This window comes from Mustela lutreola, chromosome 12 (genome assembly GCF_030435805.1).
Source record: "Mustela lutreola isolate mMusLut2 chromosome 12, mMusLut2.pri, whole genome shotgun sequence".
Lineage (NCBI taxonomy): Eukaryota > Metazoa > Chordata > Mammalia > Carnivora > Mustelidae > Mustela > Mustela lutreola.
In genome coordinates this window covers 36,252,083-36,269,697 of record NC_081301.1, presented here as the reverse complement: position 1 = coordinate 36,269,697, position 17,615 = coordinate 36,252,083, and the positions used below count along the sequence as shown (strand labels likewise).

At 42.8% G+C, this 17,615-nt stretch overlaps 1 protein-coding gene across 9 annotated transcripts in view; it reads left to right on the top strand.

The window, feature by feature from the left end:
* The window catches only part of UNC13B (unc-13 homolog B), a 244,963-nt gene that overhangs the window by 179,156 nt on the left and 48,192 nt on the right, over positions 1-17,615 (top strand). Inside the window, exons 1-2 of one of the 9 annotated variants that reach the window (XM_059142420.1) lie at positions 12,361-12,469; positions 12,562-15,046. The exons of the other annotated variants lie outside the window; for them this stretch is intronic. Coding sequence (XP_058998403.1) covers positions 12,793-15,046 — 2,254 coding nt within the window. The 5' untranslated portion in view covers positions 12,361-12,469; positions 12,562-12,792. Of the gene's footprint in view, positions 1-12,360; positions 12,470-12,561; positions 15,047-17,615 lie in introns of those variants that run through there. 9 annotated transcript variants of the gene reach the window in all.

Genomic DNA, 17,615 nt, shown 5'->3' with positions numbered 1-17,615 from the left:
GTTAGAATATAGCTACCTTATGGTATAAAGGGTTCATTTCTCCATGTAATTTCAAATTTTGGATTCCTATTAGAGAATCCTTCACATATGGTCTCTTGGCTTCCTTAGGGTATAGAGGTTGAGACAGGGCCAGTGTACTTTGTGGATTGTACCAAGATGTATTTAAGTAGGTACTAGTTCGGGACCAGTCTTAGTTCTAAATCTGGGAGCTGTGACTTTTGAACAGGTTTATGTGAGAGGGCAATAAACATGTGGACTCCTTTGATTATGAGTTTTTAATCATTTGGTCCTGGAATGGAAATGGGGCCATAGCCTTTGGAGGTATAGGCTAAAAACCTGTTTAACCTGGTAGTCCTGAGGAGTTTATCCCTCTAAGTTTTTGCTAATCAGGCATGGTGCTTGACCTGATTGTAGTACTGAAAATTGTCAGCAGTTTATGACTCCTTAGGCCTGCCTTGCAGCTTGTCAGGTCTGATTTAGTCTGTGTAGCAGCTATGTGTCAGTATATCAGTAAAGTCAGCACATCTCTGCCAGGCTCATCATTTCCCTGCCAGGCTCATCACTTTCCTTGGGTGGCATGTTCCTGAGGGAAGGAGAATCACCTCCCATTGCCCATCATTCTCTCTTACATGCAATTTTGGAGTAGTTTATGGAGGGCATAATTCTAGGGGGAACAAGGAATTTTCTCAGGCACCAGAACAAACTATTTTCCTGATGAAACAGATCCTGCTTGTGTGACCCATGTCTGCCTCTCTTGTTGCTTATGGCTTTACTTAGTGGTAGAGAAGAAAAAGAGTCATGGACTTACTCTGATATAAGTCAGACTTTGGCTCCACCTATCCTTGGCATCCTTGTATGTGATTGTCAACACTGGGAGATGAGGTAGGCACCTACTGGTTCTGACCCTATCATTTTCTGGCAGTGATACCTGGAAAGGCAGACCAGATTTGGAGCAGGCCCATTCTTTGCTTTTGGACTAGTCATATCTGGCCCAAGGGAGACTTAGATAGTTTATTATCATTTTTTAAAATATTTTATTTATTTATTTGACAGACAAATGTCACAGATAGGCAGGGGGGATGGGGGGGTTGGGGGGGAGCAGGCTCCCTGCTGAGCAGAAGGCCTGCTATGGGGCTCGATCCCAGGACCCTGAGATCATGACCTGAGCTGAAGGCAGAGGCTTAACCTACTGAGCCACCCAGGTGCCCCAACTTCAATGGTTTATATAAAAGGGGAGAATTGTAGTTGGTGAGCCCCTCCTCCAGTATCCCTGTGACTCCACTCAGATGCTTTAACCAAGGATGAATTTTGTGTGCCAGGTGGTCTTCTGACTAACCCACCCATTTGGTTCCCCTTTAGAGCTCCTGCAGCTCTGAACCTTCCCACAACTCTGCGTGAGTGTCAGTGTCTCATGTTGAATTTCCATCTTGACTCATCTATCTCTAGGCGAAGATCCCTGCAAAGATTTAAATTGGGAACCAGACCTTGAAAATGTCTGTTCAGAGCATTTCACAGCTTCTGGATAAATGCCTTTTCCTTCTTAACCCAATCTGTTTTTCCAATTCTGCCCAGCTAGCTCTTGAAAAGCCCTGCTTTGAGGAAGCTTCCCAACTGAGGTGGGTGCTTATGCTATTTCCTACCCCTAAAAGCACCCCTATCCTTTTAGCCTGCCTAGGATTCCTGAGAGCCAAATCCACTGTGACAGGGAGGCTGTATTGTTACTCATATGGCTCAGGAAACAGAAAGTATGTGTTTATCCCAAAAGGCTAGTCCACAGAAGAGGTCTAACTAACTGTCCTTTGGTCATATGATATCTGGCAGTCTATGGGCCCTGTTGATTGGTAGAAGGAGCCTGCTTTTTTTTTTTAAAAAAAAACAAGAGCTTGTACTGACAGCTGTTTACCACTTTCCTACTTACTCTCCATAGTTTTGCTGAAATATGGGAAGGTGGAAAGATGTAGAGGTAATTTATGGTCAAAGCCATATGAACTCTCTTGTGAAGTTTGAAGACCATAACTAGAGGTTGCAAATTTGTTATGTCTTCTGTTGTAAACATGTCTTCTCCTGTCTGAACCTTTATTTTCCTGGAAAACCCAAGTTGATTTGAAGATGAGCTGAACGTGTTTGAATAGGCAACTAGATAAGACAGGGTCACATTAACCTCAGGTATAACATCTAAAGCCTCAGCCAGGTCCTGGAGCCACTGGTGGATGAGGCAGGAAGAAATGGGTTTTTTAGTCAGTGTCCTAGCTCTGAAGATCATTCCTACTCTTGAGAGTTTGAGCTTCTCAGAATAGGAAGCCCACACCCAAACCTGATAATGACAGCCATTCTCTGGGCTCTTTATGAGTGGGAGGGAATTTTGATTTAATCAGTCTTCCCTGTATTTCTTGTTTTAAATCCTTTGCCTCTTTCTTCTGGCTGAAATATGGGAAGCTCCTCAGTAAATTGGCTGTGGCTTCCACTGAAATTTGACACTTTTCAAGTGATTTTTTTTTTTTTTCTGTATTTAGATGTGGTTATAGTTGCACTGTCAGTCCTTATCTCTTCTGTCATCCAGCCAGCTCCCGACTGGGTTAGGAGGTATTTGCTCTGCTGTTAGTGTTGGCTGCATAATGAGGTAGATGGTTAAGAAATGGGTTGTTTAACATCTCTCGGAGTCTAAATTTTCTTCCTGGGTTGAGGGGGAAGCAATGTTATTGGAAAAAGGCAGTAGGGAGGCAAATGTTGGCTCTGGAATCAGCATTTTCTCCTCAGGATCTTGGATAAGCCAAGGAAATCTTTCTTCATTTAAAAGCTTATTTTATCTACCATATAGGGCTGCCTGTTCTGCAGTGACAGTTTCTCGGGTGGCCCCCATAGACTGACTTCCTGATTCCTGGCTAACAAAGGCCATGTTTGATTATGGACTGTCATGAAGAACATTGCAGGACAGCAGAATGTTGAGAGCCTGGCTTGGACATGCTGGGTGAATCAGTTTTGTCTACCTTCCTTTGGCCTGAAGAAGAAAAGGGCCTTCTTATTTAATCAGGCTCAGAGGAGGTAGAATAGGAATGGCTTCACTGGATTATTACTGGTTAATTGGAGCCCTATACTGAAAAGAATTCTGAGTTTCTTTGGACTCAAACAGTGTTTTTCCTGTCTTGTGGGTACAGAGTGGAAAGGAGTATTGTATATTTGATGTATTTGGCATTTTATGCTCCGTGGCTTCAAGGATTTCTGGCTTATGTTTGGCATTATGTTGCAATGAACAACTTGAGTGCTCTTTGAAGATAAGGACATTCAATTTCCTGATGAGTCCTAAGTAGAATTGTTGAGTTATTAGAAATTAGGGCCACGTGAGAGCCACCTGACTAGCAGCTCTCCATGGAGATGGGGCTGCCATTGGCAAAGAGGAACTGCAAAATTTGGAATCATGAAACTGGGGCCTTGAATCTTAATAGCTTAGTCAATGTGATTTCACTTTAGTCTACTTAGTTCCAAATTCTGGATCCCAAAACAATCTGTGGTCCAGACTTCTGCAGTAGAGGGTCTACCTCAGCCCAACCAGCTTCCCGTGCTTCTCCCTAATCATTGCCTTGGCATAGCCTAAGGGAGTTCCTGTTTTCCAGTTGGTTATTTTGCTGTGGCTGTTCAGGAAGAACTGGACTAGGTATCCACTCTGAGAGCATAGTGCTATTTGATGTTAACTGATCTTGGGTACTTGACCTGTTTTCCAGCTTTGCCAAATGCAGAAAACAGATTATATATAGCAAAAACAAAAGCCCCAAAACAACCAACTAATCAAAAAAACCTACAGTTTGTTTCAGTAGAAGGCAAGATTTGCTTTGTATTGTGCTCTTGCAATTTCTTGCTGTATTCTGTCTTCTCTCTGAGACTGGGAGCTCCTCAAAGTATATAGGTCTTTGGTCCTATGTCTCTTTATATCTGATAGCCCAGGCATGAGAGAGGTAGATAGGCAGGGGAAAAGAAAGGAGGCGGGGGTGAAGAATGAGAAAAAGAAATGGGGGAGGGGAGAGAGTAAGATCTATATTTAGCGAGAGGGAGAGACTCTCACCAAGGGTGTGTGAGTGAGCTTGCTGGCGAGGTTTGTGTGTGCGTGAGTGTTCTGGGAAAGGGGGTGTGTGCGCCAGGAACGTGTGAGGAGGGCTGGTGCCCTATGGGAGGTTGCAGGCAGGAAGCAGCTGGAGAGGAGGAGGAGCAGCAGCAGGAGCAGTAGCTGCCCTGCTTTCTGTCTCAGTCTCAAAGCCTGGAATCGATTGGGTTAGAATTCCACATCCAATTGAAGTTTGGCTGCTATTGCCTTCAGCAGGGCCGGTCATCAGAGTCCCCCTCAGCAGAAGTCTGGACCAGATTGGATTCCTAGATTTGTAGCCAGCGAGACTCCTGCCCAGCCTTTCACTGAGGGGATTTCTCTCCTGGGCATTGTTCCTATCATCAACTTTGCACCGTGGAGCCAGCCAGCTGGTGCAACTGAGAATAATAGCTCCTTGGCTCTGTTTGTCCGTTGGGCAAGCAGCCATGCTGTGGCTTAGAAAGTTCATCCTGTGGCTTTTCTGTTAAACCGAGGAGTGCTCCTGAACGGATTTCCTCTTAAAGACAGCACTTGCATTCTAAAACTTGAGAATTTGTGATTTTAATTTTTTTTTCCTTTTCATTTCCTTAACTCTTATTTTGATTGCAGCAGCAAGGTAAGTGGTATCGAGTGTATGACTGACTCTGAACGACAGGCAGGGACAAAAGCAAAGCATTTGTGGGTGGAATACAGAGTAGCTACATTAATTACATAACTGCTTGAGCCAACTTGCTGGTGGGGGTCATTAAAATGGGTGAAAAATAGCATACTCAGCACTGGGGTAGAATTTTCATGTGCATGTGTTTATATGCTGATAATCTGACCATCGGTTCTTCCTTGGTACTCTCCTGTATGTATATAAATAACTTAGCCACCCTTCTGAATGTGTGCATACTTACATACAAATAATCTGTTTCTCCCTTCTGATATGTCCATATGTTTATAAACTGACCATTCCTTTCCTGTGTGTACACACATAATAGAAACTCATTCAACTCATTCATTCATTTTAAATGAATATACACAGGCCATATCTCCCTCCATGTGCATACATAGATATAATCTCTTTATTTCATGCATGTGTATATATACTTGGGTAACTTTCCTCTTCTGGTATATGCCTTTATATATTAAGAAACCCCACTATTTTTCTAGTGTGTGAGTGTGTGTGTATACTATTCTGTGTGATGTATTAATTTTTTCCTCACATGTGTACATATGCCATATAGACAGAAAAGTCATCTTGAGTTTTCTCAGTCTTGAGTGTATACACTATGCATAATAATCTGTCCATTTGCATCATGTGTGTGTGATAAAAATAGCACTAACTTTATAGATTAAAGATCCCCTTTCAAATCCTAACTACTCAGTGACCTTGATCAAGTCATTTAACCTCTCTGAGCTAATTTTTCTCATTTATGAAATAAGAAGAATCTTCCTTCCTGCCTCATAGGGTTATGATGATAATATGTCATGATAAAATAGGAGTCATGTGAGCTGTAAAATTCTAAAAAAATATAATTTTACTATTATTACATGTCCCTCTAGTGTGAGTTGTATAGGATAGTCTTTGACTCAGCTGCACTGAGATTGTGCTCTTGTCTAAGAGGTCTGTAAATCTTCCCTGCAGAGGGGTAGCTTTTATCGAAGTAATTAGATTTAACCTGTAGTTTTGCCCAGAGTATTCGTAAAAAGCTACCTATTGCTACAGAGTGTCTAGAAGGGGTTAGATTGAGTGCTCGCTTAGGCAGCACATATACTAGAAGGGGTTAGATTGAGAGAGAGAAAAGGTCTCATCCTCTGTAGTTTTGGGCCTTATTCTTTGTAGCCTTGAGGATTGAACCTGTCGCAAAATGGAAATATACTAGCTCTAGCTGGGATCAAAGTGAGAAGGTGAAAAGATGAGTAAAAGAACAGAGCATTCTGCTGCCCCTGAGATGGCAACCAGCCATCTGTGTCGGGTTTTGAAGGCTCTATACAGTGTCCCCTTTCTCAGCCTTCTAGACTTGTGTGTCCAATATGGTAGCCACCGGCCACATGTGGTAGTTGAGTACTTGGCAGGCAGGCTAGTCTCAATTGAGATGTGCTGCAAATGTAAGATATATACCAGAATTCAAGGATTCAGTATGAAAAAAGATGATGAATAATTTTTTAATATTGATTGCATGTTGAAATGATTAATATTTTGGATAATGAATTATATAAAATATATTAAATTGTACTTTTTAAAAAAACTTTTTATGTGACTGCTAGAAATATTTAAATTACATAATGTGGCTCACACTATGTTTCTAATGGACAGTGCTGTTCTAGACCTGTCATCCAGCACAAGGATTGGGGTAGCTCTTCCAGCTGGAAGGGCAAGTGGAAGCCCCATGATAGCAGCTCTGGGGATGGTAGGAACCATGGCACAGCTGCTGCTACTACCTTCTTTATTTGTCCTGCACAAGTCCTCAGGAAAATTTAAGTGTATTTGAGGAGAGGTTTCCAACTTAGTTTTTACAATCAAAAGGGGTTGTAAGCCATCAATCTAGAAGTAAACCTAGAACTCGAAGCAACGTATTGTTATGGCAACAAAAGTGAATTAGAATTTAGGAGACTAGACTATTGCAGTTCTACCATTCCTCATTTATTCTTTCCATGGCACTGAGTTCTCACTGTGTGCCAGGCCATATGCTTGGCATAGTAGTGCCCTGTGCTAGGCATTGGGAATTAAAAAACAAAGCACAGCTTCCTGTGTAATGGAATTCATATCCACTCTGGGTCCTTAAGCAAGAACCTCCCCTTTAGGGGTCTGCCAAAGTAAAACAGATTAACAACAACAAGGGTGTCATTTTAGGTCATGGGTTTAAACTTGGGTAATAGAGCTTCTGAGGATCTAGAGTAGCTGCCTAGCCTATAAAGACTTACACATTTAAAATTTAGAAGAACACTGTGATATCTAAATACAACTCCTCCATAAGCTAGATCACAAGGTAGTATGAGATTCCAGGTCTAGTATTCTATCAAAGACTCTTTCAACTCTAAACTTTTCTGATTTGGTGTTCTGATTCCTTTTATTCAATGGCAAGATTTTGTTTGTTTGTTTGTTTGTTTTGAGCACTATACATGCCAGGCACTGTTCTAGGTGCAGGGAATATAGTAATGACCAAAACAAAGTTCCTGCTTACATTCCAGAATAGAGAGGTGGTTAGAGAGATAGATCATATATTTGTTTGTTTGTTTGTTGCCTATCAGGTAGGTGGTAGTAAGTTCTTTGAAGAAATTATAGCAGAGTAAGGAGATAGAGAATGTGGGGTTTTTTTGTTGGGAGGGGCTAGTATTCAGGGGCTAACTAGATTCCTGCTCACATGTCTTCTTCAGTCTACTCATGAGAACCATGAAGTAGTAAGGATGCATGCTTCAGAAAAAAAAAAAATGCTGTGACCTTTGTTAAAGACGTTCAGGCAGACTATATTCAAGGTGATTATTACATTGGGATATTGTAATGGGGAGAGAGATTGAGCCCAGCTCTGAATATAAGGAGAAGTGAGAATTTATAGTCAGGGAGCAGGTGGAGGGTCTGTGGATCAAAATTACTAAGAGGAAACATCAAGGGTAGGGCGAAGTCTGGCTAAACTGACTTGACATGAGTTTTGCTGGAGGGAGGCCAATATGGTGGATAAGGAATTTGGTCAGATATCAAAATGAAGAGTGTTCCTAAGCTGAGCCAGCAGGATTCTTGGCAAAAGTGGACTAAACAGAGCTCAAAATCAGGGGCCTAGTCAGAAAGAGGACTTAGAGCTACCAGACTCAGATTTGGTCAAAGAGAGAGTCTTTGTCATGAGTATCTGATTCTGGGTGCATATGTATTTGTTTCAGGATTGGTTATATTCCGTGGTATAGTAAACCTGGTACTGCTGACAGGAAGCCCTGGACAGGGTAAGAATATCCAGCTCTTGTGACTGGTGTTCTTTCCTTATTTTGCGGTCTTGATATGCTAACCCTCTGAAGGCTGCATCCTTCCTCATGCTACTTTATGTTACCCGAAGTTCTGTCTCCCCTTTTGGATATAATGCTTGAGGTTTTCTTTCCTTTACCATGTCTAGCTTCTGGTGTGTAAATGGGGTTCCTCCTAATGCTGATGAGGAGGAATGGCAAGTCCTAGGAACTGTAGTACCTAGTTTGATCTAGGGCATTCTTTATTCCTGTTAGCTAATGTCACTCTTCATGCCATGTGACTCTGACCACTTTCTCTGACAATCTTTGTAATCTTTGTAATCTTTCCCAAAGATTAACATCCTAAAAGAACTCCTTCCTGTTAGAGCCCTAGAAATCCATTCCTCCCACCTTGTTAGCCATACAGTATAATTGGTAAATGGCCCAGGAATGACCTGACCTCTGTAGAAGTGGTGTGTGGAGGTATGTTCAGAGTTCCTGGCTTTCTGTCTTCTGGGCTTGTTTCACCCAGAATGAGAGGCTGCTTGATAATATGTACAGAGAGTTCTGCCCTATTCCCAGAGATCCCCAGTTGGTCCTCCCAGCCAATATTTGGGTCAGAAGCAATTTTACAAGGAGTACTCCCATTGCTAATCACATTTATTTGATGTCAGAGAAAGAAACAAAAAGAATCAGCCATTTCAGAAAATAGAGGGATTTTTTTCCTCTTGACTTTTTTTTGGTAGTCTGGTGCTGATGTGATTTAAGGGTCTATTCCCTGCCATAGTTCTCAGCTTTCTATCCTTGAAGTTTACTCCTTTGGATCGATACATTTTGTTTTGATATGTTCTCTTTTCAGACAGTTATCCCTTGAATGGGCTGCCTTATTTTCCCCAGCTTCAGGCATTCCTTAGGAAAAGATAGCAGAAAGGTGTGGCCATTTTTGAGAGTGTATGTATGAAATTTGGAGAGTTGACTAGAAGCTAATAGAGCAGGGCAGAATGAGAGCACTGGATACCTTGAAGGAATCCAGAGGGTCAGCTTTGAGCTGGGTGGACCCCAGTGCCTCATCCCATTACAGTTCAAATATTACTTCTCCATGGCTTTCCCTGTCCAGGTTTTGCTGGGCCTCTCACTGTCTTCTCATTCCCCATCACTGGAATTAAATGCTTATTATTTATGACTTATTACAACTTTGGTTAAAACATGTTTCACTTAATTTTGTGATTGTATATGTGCCTATTTCCCTCTCTGAACCTTGATATATTAGGATGCAGGGACAGTGTCTTATATCCCTGGCACAAAGCTTAGTGCCTGACAAATCAGTTGAATTGATTCAGAGATCAAACTGTCCTCACTCTTTAGCCCTTGTTATTTCATTCCTGTGGACACTAGTAACAAAGAGAGGCTCAGAGGGAGGTGGACTTGACTTGGGCTTTCTGGCTCCTGGTATCTTATTGGGTTCTGAGCCAAGTGACTGGTTGATTCTCTGGACATTACATTGAACTCTGTCCCCTGCTTCAAAACCTAAATATCTGGATGGCTGAATGGGTTTGATGCCTTTAGGGAACCCATATCCCCAGGAGGTGATTCTTAGGTTCATCTAGGGGCAGTGGTTATAACTCATAAGAAGTTTTGGGGGGGAGTTTGTTTGTTTGTTTGTTTGATATGGAAGCAAGCTCTTTCTTTGAGGCTGGGAGAAGTTGCTATAGTTGGAAATTTCCTATTTGTTAGTAACATAGGAAACCAGGCAGCTTTACCTTTAGTCCTTCAGGAGGCTTTAGGAAAGGACTCTGAACACAGTGGCTGTGCCATTTGCTCCCTGTATGGCTAGCCAGCCAGTGTTGAAGGCACTGTACTCTCAGAGGAGACACTTGGCAAATCTGTCCAGAAGTTAAGCCAAGCCTATCTGGAGTATTGATCTGAAAAGCAGAAATAGGCCTGCAGTTAACCTGACTTGCACTGAAGCAGCAGGAGAATCAGATTCACTTTTGCTCTGGAAAAGCTGCCTTCTCTGGACCAAAGTGGGGTTAGTCTCTTGGAAGACCTGTCAATGAGTTCTGGGCCTCATCAGCATCAGAAAGGAAAAGTTTGCCTTCTCTAGCTGTTTGCCCCTTTCTCATGCTTTCAGACTGCCTGAGGGAGCATGGCAAGCCTCTTGTCACCTGAATGAATTGTTGGGAACCAACTGTTTTGCCCTATTTTTTTAATCTTAAGAAACAACTTTTAGAAGAAAACAGGATTAAGAAAGGATGACACATTCCAGTGGTATGGTTCCAAGCAGTGCTGCAGATTGTTAAAAGACACTGTGAAAGATAGGGGTTTTGGGGTTAGATAGAAATCATGGTTGACTCAATTCATACCCTTTTATAGGTGGTCGCATGGTTGGCAACATTTCTGTGACTGTCTTCCCCACGTTATAGATGAGGATACTAAAGAACAGAGAAGTCAAGGGTTTAATCCAAGGTCACTGATTAAGCAAGACCCGAATTTAAGTCTTTTGATCCTCAATTTAGTAACACTTGCTCATGACTTCACATGGTCGTATGCGGACCTTCCATCTTGGTTTAGTAAACAGTCTTTCTCTTTGAGACAAACTGGAAAGGCTGATTACCAGTTCCAGCCCTTATCAGACCAGTGACCTTGTTCAAAGCTAATATTAGGTGCCAAGACAAAAATCAGGTGAACCTAGAACTTGCACAGTTGGGGCTGGGGTTGAGGGAAAGAGAAGGGTGGCTTTGGAAATACAGTTGTGCACTTGTGGAAGGAGAGAAGGAATAATTTGACCAGTCAGTCCTAGAACTGGGAGCTTTGCTGTCTAGGCAGTTAGGCACTAAGCCCAAGACCCAGCAGTTCTGATTGTGCACATGGAGTGTCTTCTCTCTATCTCCCTCTCTGACACAGATTATACTGAGTTGGCCAGTTAGGGGTGTGGCTGATCCTGGCCCCTTGAGACATAGGAGTAAAGCAACAATGCTAAAAAAGCAGTGATTGGGCCTTGGCAGTACCTCACAGAATGGGGTAGCATTTTTAGGTGAGGAGTTCTAAATGAAGTAGAGTTTTTAGAAGAACCACAGAGTAGAAGGGAAGACATGAAAGGAGAATTAATCTCGTTTCTTGGTTTCTAGTCTCTTGACCTGGTTAATTCCAGTGAAAGGGGTTAGCTTAATCTTTATCCCAAATCTTATAACTCTTGCTTCTGATTCTTCCTATGAAGGGAAAGTACAGTGTTTTTAACTTTTAAGCACAGAAACTGTAGATAGTAACCCTTCCTGAAAATGAATTGCTGTGGGAGCTTTTAGCTTGTGCTCTTCACAGGCAGTTTTCCCCTTTTAGGGGGAAACCAATTTTACCTCTCCCAGGGTAACCGAGTAGAACCAATTTTACCTCTCCCAGGGTAACCGAGTAGAACCAGAAAGTATTGGCAGTCCCATGCAGTCCTGGACTCCTAGCTTTTCCCTTTGTACTTTCTACTTTGCTCCTTCCCTACACTCTACATGATCCCAGTAAAAAGGAAAAGAATACCAGCCCCATGTAAGGTAATAGTCATCTTTACATTTGTAGTCGTCACTTGCAGTTTAGGGTATGGGGCAAGACTGGTGGCAGGCTAGCTTCACCTTTTTGAAGGATAGCAAAGTATCCTCAAGCCCTCTGTGATATAACCAGTTCCCCACGTGTCCCATGCATTGTTCTTTCCAGGCCATTTGGAGGGCTAGAGCAATCCTCTATTACACCACGGTACTCTAGGAGTACCCTGGTGCTCTGAAGGAGGTCTTAGATCGAATGCATGGTAGAGGAGAAAAGCCAAACCTGTGTGTTGATTAGGCTGCACCAAGCACTTGGGGACTATTAAATGGAGTTCAGGATTCCAGACTGTCCCTGAGCTTCCTTCATCCCTAGCTGACCCACCATGTGTGTGTCTTTGGCCATATGCCCCACTAGATCCAAACATGCTTAATGCACCTGAGTCTAGAAAATGATTTTTGCCTATGCCATGCCACCTTGTTCCAGAATTTTTAGAAAACATTTTTTTTTTTTGCCCTCCAAGTTTGAAATAATTGCCATGGTCTTTTTTTCCAAATAAAAGATAGCTGTCTCTATAAACACAGGCAGGAACCAACCTTGGAATTGCTAAGTTTTCAGCAAAACATCCAACTGGGAAAACAAACATTCCATGTCTTGTCTCTGTCTTTCACTGTGTATGTAATTTGAGCTTTGGTAGTTAAGCATCTATTTGTTCATTCCTGAATCAGACCCTGGTGTTGTATTTTATAAAGATTCAGTCACTCATTGACCTTACCCACCTACTTCCCAGGAGTTTGTCTTAATTTTAATGGCTTTGAGTACTTGCCCAGAACACAAGGAGTTGATACATCAATACTCTGATGGGAAGCCAAGAAAAGAGAAGTGAGTTCCTACAGCCTTGAAGGCGAGCAGTGGGAGACAGGTCAGGGTTGGCTTCTACAGTCTTAGAAGGTAACGTTCTTATTCCTGCTTGACAACTTGATTCAGATTAAAAGTATCCTGCTGCTTTCTGACCTGAGTGCACTATTTTCCTTTTTCATTAGCTGCAGGATAAGAGTCAAGCCAGAATCCAGGGCATGTACCGGGTTTGGAGACTACACATGGGATCATTCCAGACAGTACTGTGGGCTAAGCCCAAGGCATCAGCCAGCCATAATTGCTAGAAATAGACTGAAAAGAGCAGGGCAGTATATTGTCTTCCAAGACAATCTCTGTTAAGCACCCTGACCAGAAAGAGGAAGAAGCAGAGAATCCCTCATACCCTGAGGGAGAAAATGAAACGATTGTTGCAAGAGTCAGAGGAAGAAATCATGGTCACCTTGGGACCCTCTTCCAGGCTTTCTCCAGATAAGGCTAAGTCAGAGACTATGTGTGGCATCAAGAGCAAGTCCTCAGGCCCTATTGAATCCTTACCAGAGGATAGCTCCCTGCTCCCTCACTGTGGCTCAGCAGCTTCAACCATTGGCGGGGATAGAGATGGGGGCCTGGCTCAGCATTGCAGCTTTGAGCAGCAGACCGGCAGCCAGTTTCCTCTGGGCTCCACTCCATGTGCTTTAGGATCTGGCTCTCAGGACCTCTTGTCTGTCAGCATAAGCACAAGCTGTCAAGAGCCCTCAGAAAGGAATCAGGCCAAGTCCCTTTTGTCCAGAGGCCTTCACCAAGGCTGCAGCTGTGAACAGAGAGAGCCTTTGGGGGATGTAGTAGACTATATAATCAGAGAGCTACAAGGCATCAGCCGTCTCCAAACTGAAATTGCTGAGCTGCAGCAGCACTTGAGCCAAGTCCGGGGTTCAGTGGATGAAGTGTCTAGCTGTGTAGACTCGGTTCTGAGTGGAATAGAAGGCTTGCAGGTAGGCAGCAACAACCTGGCCAAGGTGTGTGGGGGGGAAACGGCCCAGAAACCCCATTTGGACAGCCCTGGTGAAGAAGCCATTCTTTATCTGTATGGACTTCCTGAGCAAGACGGGGAAAATACCATGGAGCTGGTACACAGCTTTCTGGCCATGCACCTCTGTGTTAATGGCATGCAGTGCAACAGGTACATCAAAGAGGCTTACAGGGCAGGCAAAGCCCCAGCTCCCAGGCCTGCTGTTGTGAAACTTGCCCATCTAGAGCATAGAGACTTCATCTTGCAGAAATCCATCCTTTTGCAGAGTGTGGGGGTCCGAATTGCCACCAAAGAAGAACCAAGCTGGCCACAGTGCTATAAGAATCCTCAAAAGGAGTCTCTTTCATTTTTTCAACAACTTCAGGATCATAATGCAAATTCTTTAAACAAGCATGAACCACTTCTTCAGATAGAAACAGGGGACCCAGGACCCATAACAGGAGCATGTCAAATGAGGGCTCAAAATCAACACAGAGAACCTCAAACCCCTGAGCAGCAAGGCCTTTGCTTTCCACCCAGGAATAATTTCACAAAGCCAAGTGATGTATCTAAGCCAGGAGATGAAGTTAAAGGAACATCAGGAGCCTCTCAAGTTACCAGTGGCAGTTGTGGTGAGCTGACAGGGAGAGAAGCTTCTGAGGAACCTTCCCCAGTGTTAATCTCAGAAGAGGAGGGTTCTGGGAAATCCCAGGTTTTCAAACAGTCCAGCCAAGGATTTGAAACGTGTAGTGTAGCAAAAAGAGAAAACAACTGCAGCAGTGAGACTGGCAGCTGCCTGTCGCTGTCTGGGTTGCTGAAGACAGAGGACAAGCTCCTGGCCTGTGAAGCTGGGCTTGATATTCTGAGCTCCAAGCAGCTAGAGGACCTTTTAACAGACAAGTCCAAAAGATTTGCAACTCTGAGCCATGACCACATGATGGAGGAAATCATCATAGGGCCTGAGACTTTCAGTGACATGGTTCATATTGACTTGAATGAAGAGGAGGAACATGCTACTCGGGTCCTTAAAGATGTCTTTGAAAAGTCATCTTGTGGCTTGGTTGGTTTGCAGGAGGATGAAGATGTTGAAATTAAGTTTTACAAAAGCAAACTGGGCCGAGCAATTCACCACTTTCGTTCAGCTCTGCAGGGCGTGTTTCAGAAACTGGAAAATAGTGGGTCAATCAGTCCTGAGGACCTGGAAAGCAATGAGAGCGGTTCTCAGTCGGAGAACAGTGATAGACTTCTTGGGACAGTGGGTTCAGAGGGAGCCCAAGATTTCTCGGTGGAGAGCCCTGGGAGTCAGGAGAGTGAGAGCTTGCTCAGTGTGGTCTCTGGTGGAGTGGGCACCTCTACACAGAGAGACCAAACCTTTCAGGATCCCAGCAACTTCTCTCTTGCTTCTAACGCCTCGCCTGTTGCATATTCATTACCAGGTTTTGCTCTGGCTCCATGTCTGGGAGGTGAAACGTGTTCCAGGCCTGAATCTCCCAAGCAGGGCATACTAAGCCTAGAGCAAGTGTGTGCAGAGACCATCTACCTCAACAAGTGCATCAACAATTTCAAAAATGTTCTGAGAGAGAAAAGACTGAGGCAGAAAAAACTTTTGCATGAGCTAGTACAGAAGGCAAAGAATATCTCAGTAGAAGACATACACTCAGGTATTCTAAATCTATATTTAATGGGGTCACAGCTGGCTGGGTATGGCCTCTATCAAGCTAGTCTGAGACCCACCTTGGTGGTGAGTTTCACAAGGTGATGGGGGAGGACCACAGCTTAAATTAGTCTAAATTACTCGAATACAGATTTTAAGCTAATCCTTGTGGGAAATGGAGTGTAAGAGGGTTCTAAAGCAACAGGAAAGGAGTTCCTGCCTGTAGGAAGCTTCCAGTGTATTGGGGAGTTGAAGGTAGCTTTAGAAACTACCTTTCCAAAAAGGGAGGAGCATGTAGACAGTAGTTTACAGCTGCAGGTCCTTTAGGATATGCCACTGTAAAGTAGGTATGATGTAGGAGGCAGGAATGGGCATATTGCTCACAGGCACTGGAGGGGCTGATGAAATCCTACACTGCATTTTGAAATTATTCTAAATGGGTTTCTTGCTGAGATAAGATTGTCATCTCCCTAGCAGCTGGTGGGCCATTGTGGGAATTTCCCTTATCCTAATGTTTCTTCTTCCCAGTACTGGACTTAACACAGAACCTTATTTTCAACTTGAAGCTGTTCAGTCCTTGCCTTACCCAGGAACTGGACTCTGCCTTCTATAGGTCATACTCCTTCCATTTCTGGCTAAATGCTCCTCACCTAAACAGGATAATGGAATGGTTTTGACTCAAGGAATGAGAGTACTTTTTTCTAGGCAGCATGGAGATATGTAGTTTTAAATTTACTTCTCCCAATCAAAATTAAATTTATCCAAAGAGCATATGCTATATTCATCCAGTTTTAAATGTAAGTGGGGTTGTCCTCCTATGCATATAACCTGATTAATGTTTCTAAGGGAGAATTAAAATTATGAAGCATATTGTGTTGACAAAGGTGTGAGGAACAGGCACTCCTGCATTGCTGGTGGGATGGGAGTGTAAATTGGTATAACCTCTAAGGAAGACAATTGGCAAAATATATCAGAATTCTATATACCCTTTGAGCCCTAAAATCACTGCCAGGAATATATCCTGCAGGTTTATTTTCACATGTGTAAAGGACATATGTTCTATTTTTGAAGCATTGTTTTTAGTAGCAAAGAGTGAAAACAACCTAAATGTTAAGAAAGACAGTTTGGGGGGGGCCTACGTGCTCTGTCGATTGAGTTCTTGGTTTTGGCTCAGATTATGATCTAATGGGTCATGGGTTGGAGCCCTGTGTCTCTGACTCTCTCCCTCTTACCCCTCCCCCACTCAGGCAGGCACTCTCTCTCTCTCTCTCAAATAAATAAATCTTAAAAAAAAAAAAAAGGACTGGTTAAATAACCTACTGGCACATCCTAACAATATAATACAGTACCACAAGTTCCATACAGCTATAAAAAGAATGAGGTAGCTCTTTACTGAAATGGAGAGGTATCTAAGATATATTGCCATATGAAAAAGCAAGATACAGAACAGTATTATAAAATGTCTACATTTGTATAAAAAAGAGAGGGAAAGAATACACAAACCCATAGTATCTATGTCTATTTGTATAGAATATCTAACAAAGATACGTACGAGAGGTGGCTCAGTGGGTTAGGCCTCTGCCTTCAGCTTAGGTCATGATCTCAGGGTCCTGAGATCGAGCCCCACATTGGGCTCTCTGCTTGGCGGGGAGCCTGTTTCCCCCTCTCTCTCTGCCTGCCTCCCTGCGTACTTGTGATCTCTCTCTCTCTGTCAAGTAAGTAAAAAAAAAAAAAAAAAAAAAAAAAAAAGATATGTAAGAGACTGATTGATACCTGATCGCCCATGGGCAAAGGTATTGGGTGAAAAACTAAGGTGAAAGTAGATTTTATTTTTCACTGTAAACCTTTTAAAATACTTTTTAGAATTTGAAAAATAAATGTGATACCAAGTTATAAAAATTTAAAAATTAAAATCACATCATGTTCAAGTATCCCTAGAGTTAAGCTGCTACTTATAGCTTATGAGAAAAGTCTTAATTCCTTCACTTGACATTCAGAACCAGTACATTTGGTCCCTAGTTTCCATTTGCAGGCTTACCTCCAGTTGTCCCACTATACTCCTTCCAAAAGTAAACTTTGCTGTCACAAATTCACCTTGTACTGTCTTTTCTCAGCATATTCACATATACTTGCTTTTTTTTTTTTTTTTAAGATTTTATTTATTTATTTGTCAGAGAAAGAGGAGCAGGAGTGAGCACAGGCAGACAGAGTGGCAGGTAGAGGCAGAGGGAGAAGCAGGCTCCCTGCCAAGCAAGGAGCCTGAGGTGGGACTCGATCCCAGGATGCTGGGATCATGACCTGAGCTGAAGGCAGCTGCTTAACTAACTGAGCCACCCAGGCGTCCCACATATACATGCTTTCTTTTAGCCTAAGGTGCTGTGTTCATCAAATCAGCCTAGCAGAATTTACTCAGTTCTTCAATATACAACCAAAATATCACCTCTTCCAGGAAGCTTTCTATAATTCCTTAGCTGTAAGAGATTTGTTTCTCCTCTTAATTTTGCATCCCTTTTTCCTTCTCCCTGGGCATTTAGAAGTTACTACATCACAGCAACAATGGAAACAACAAATATCAA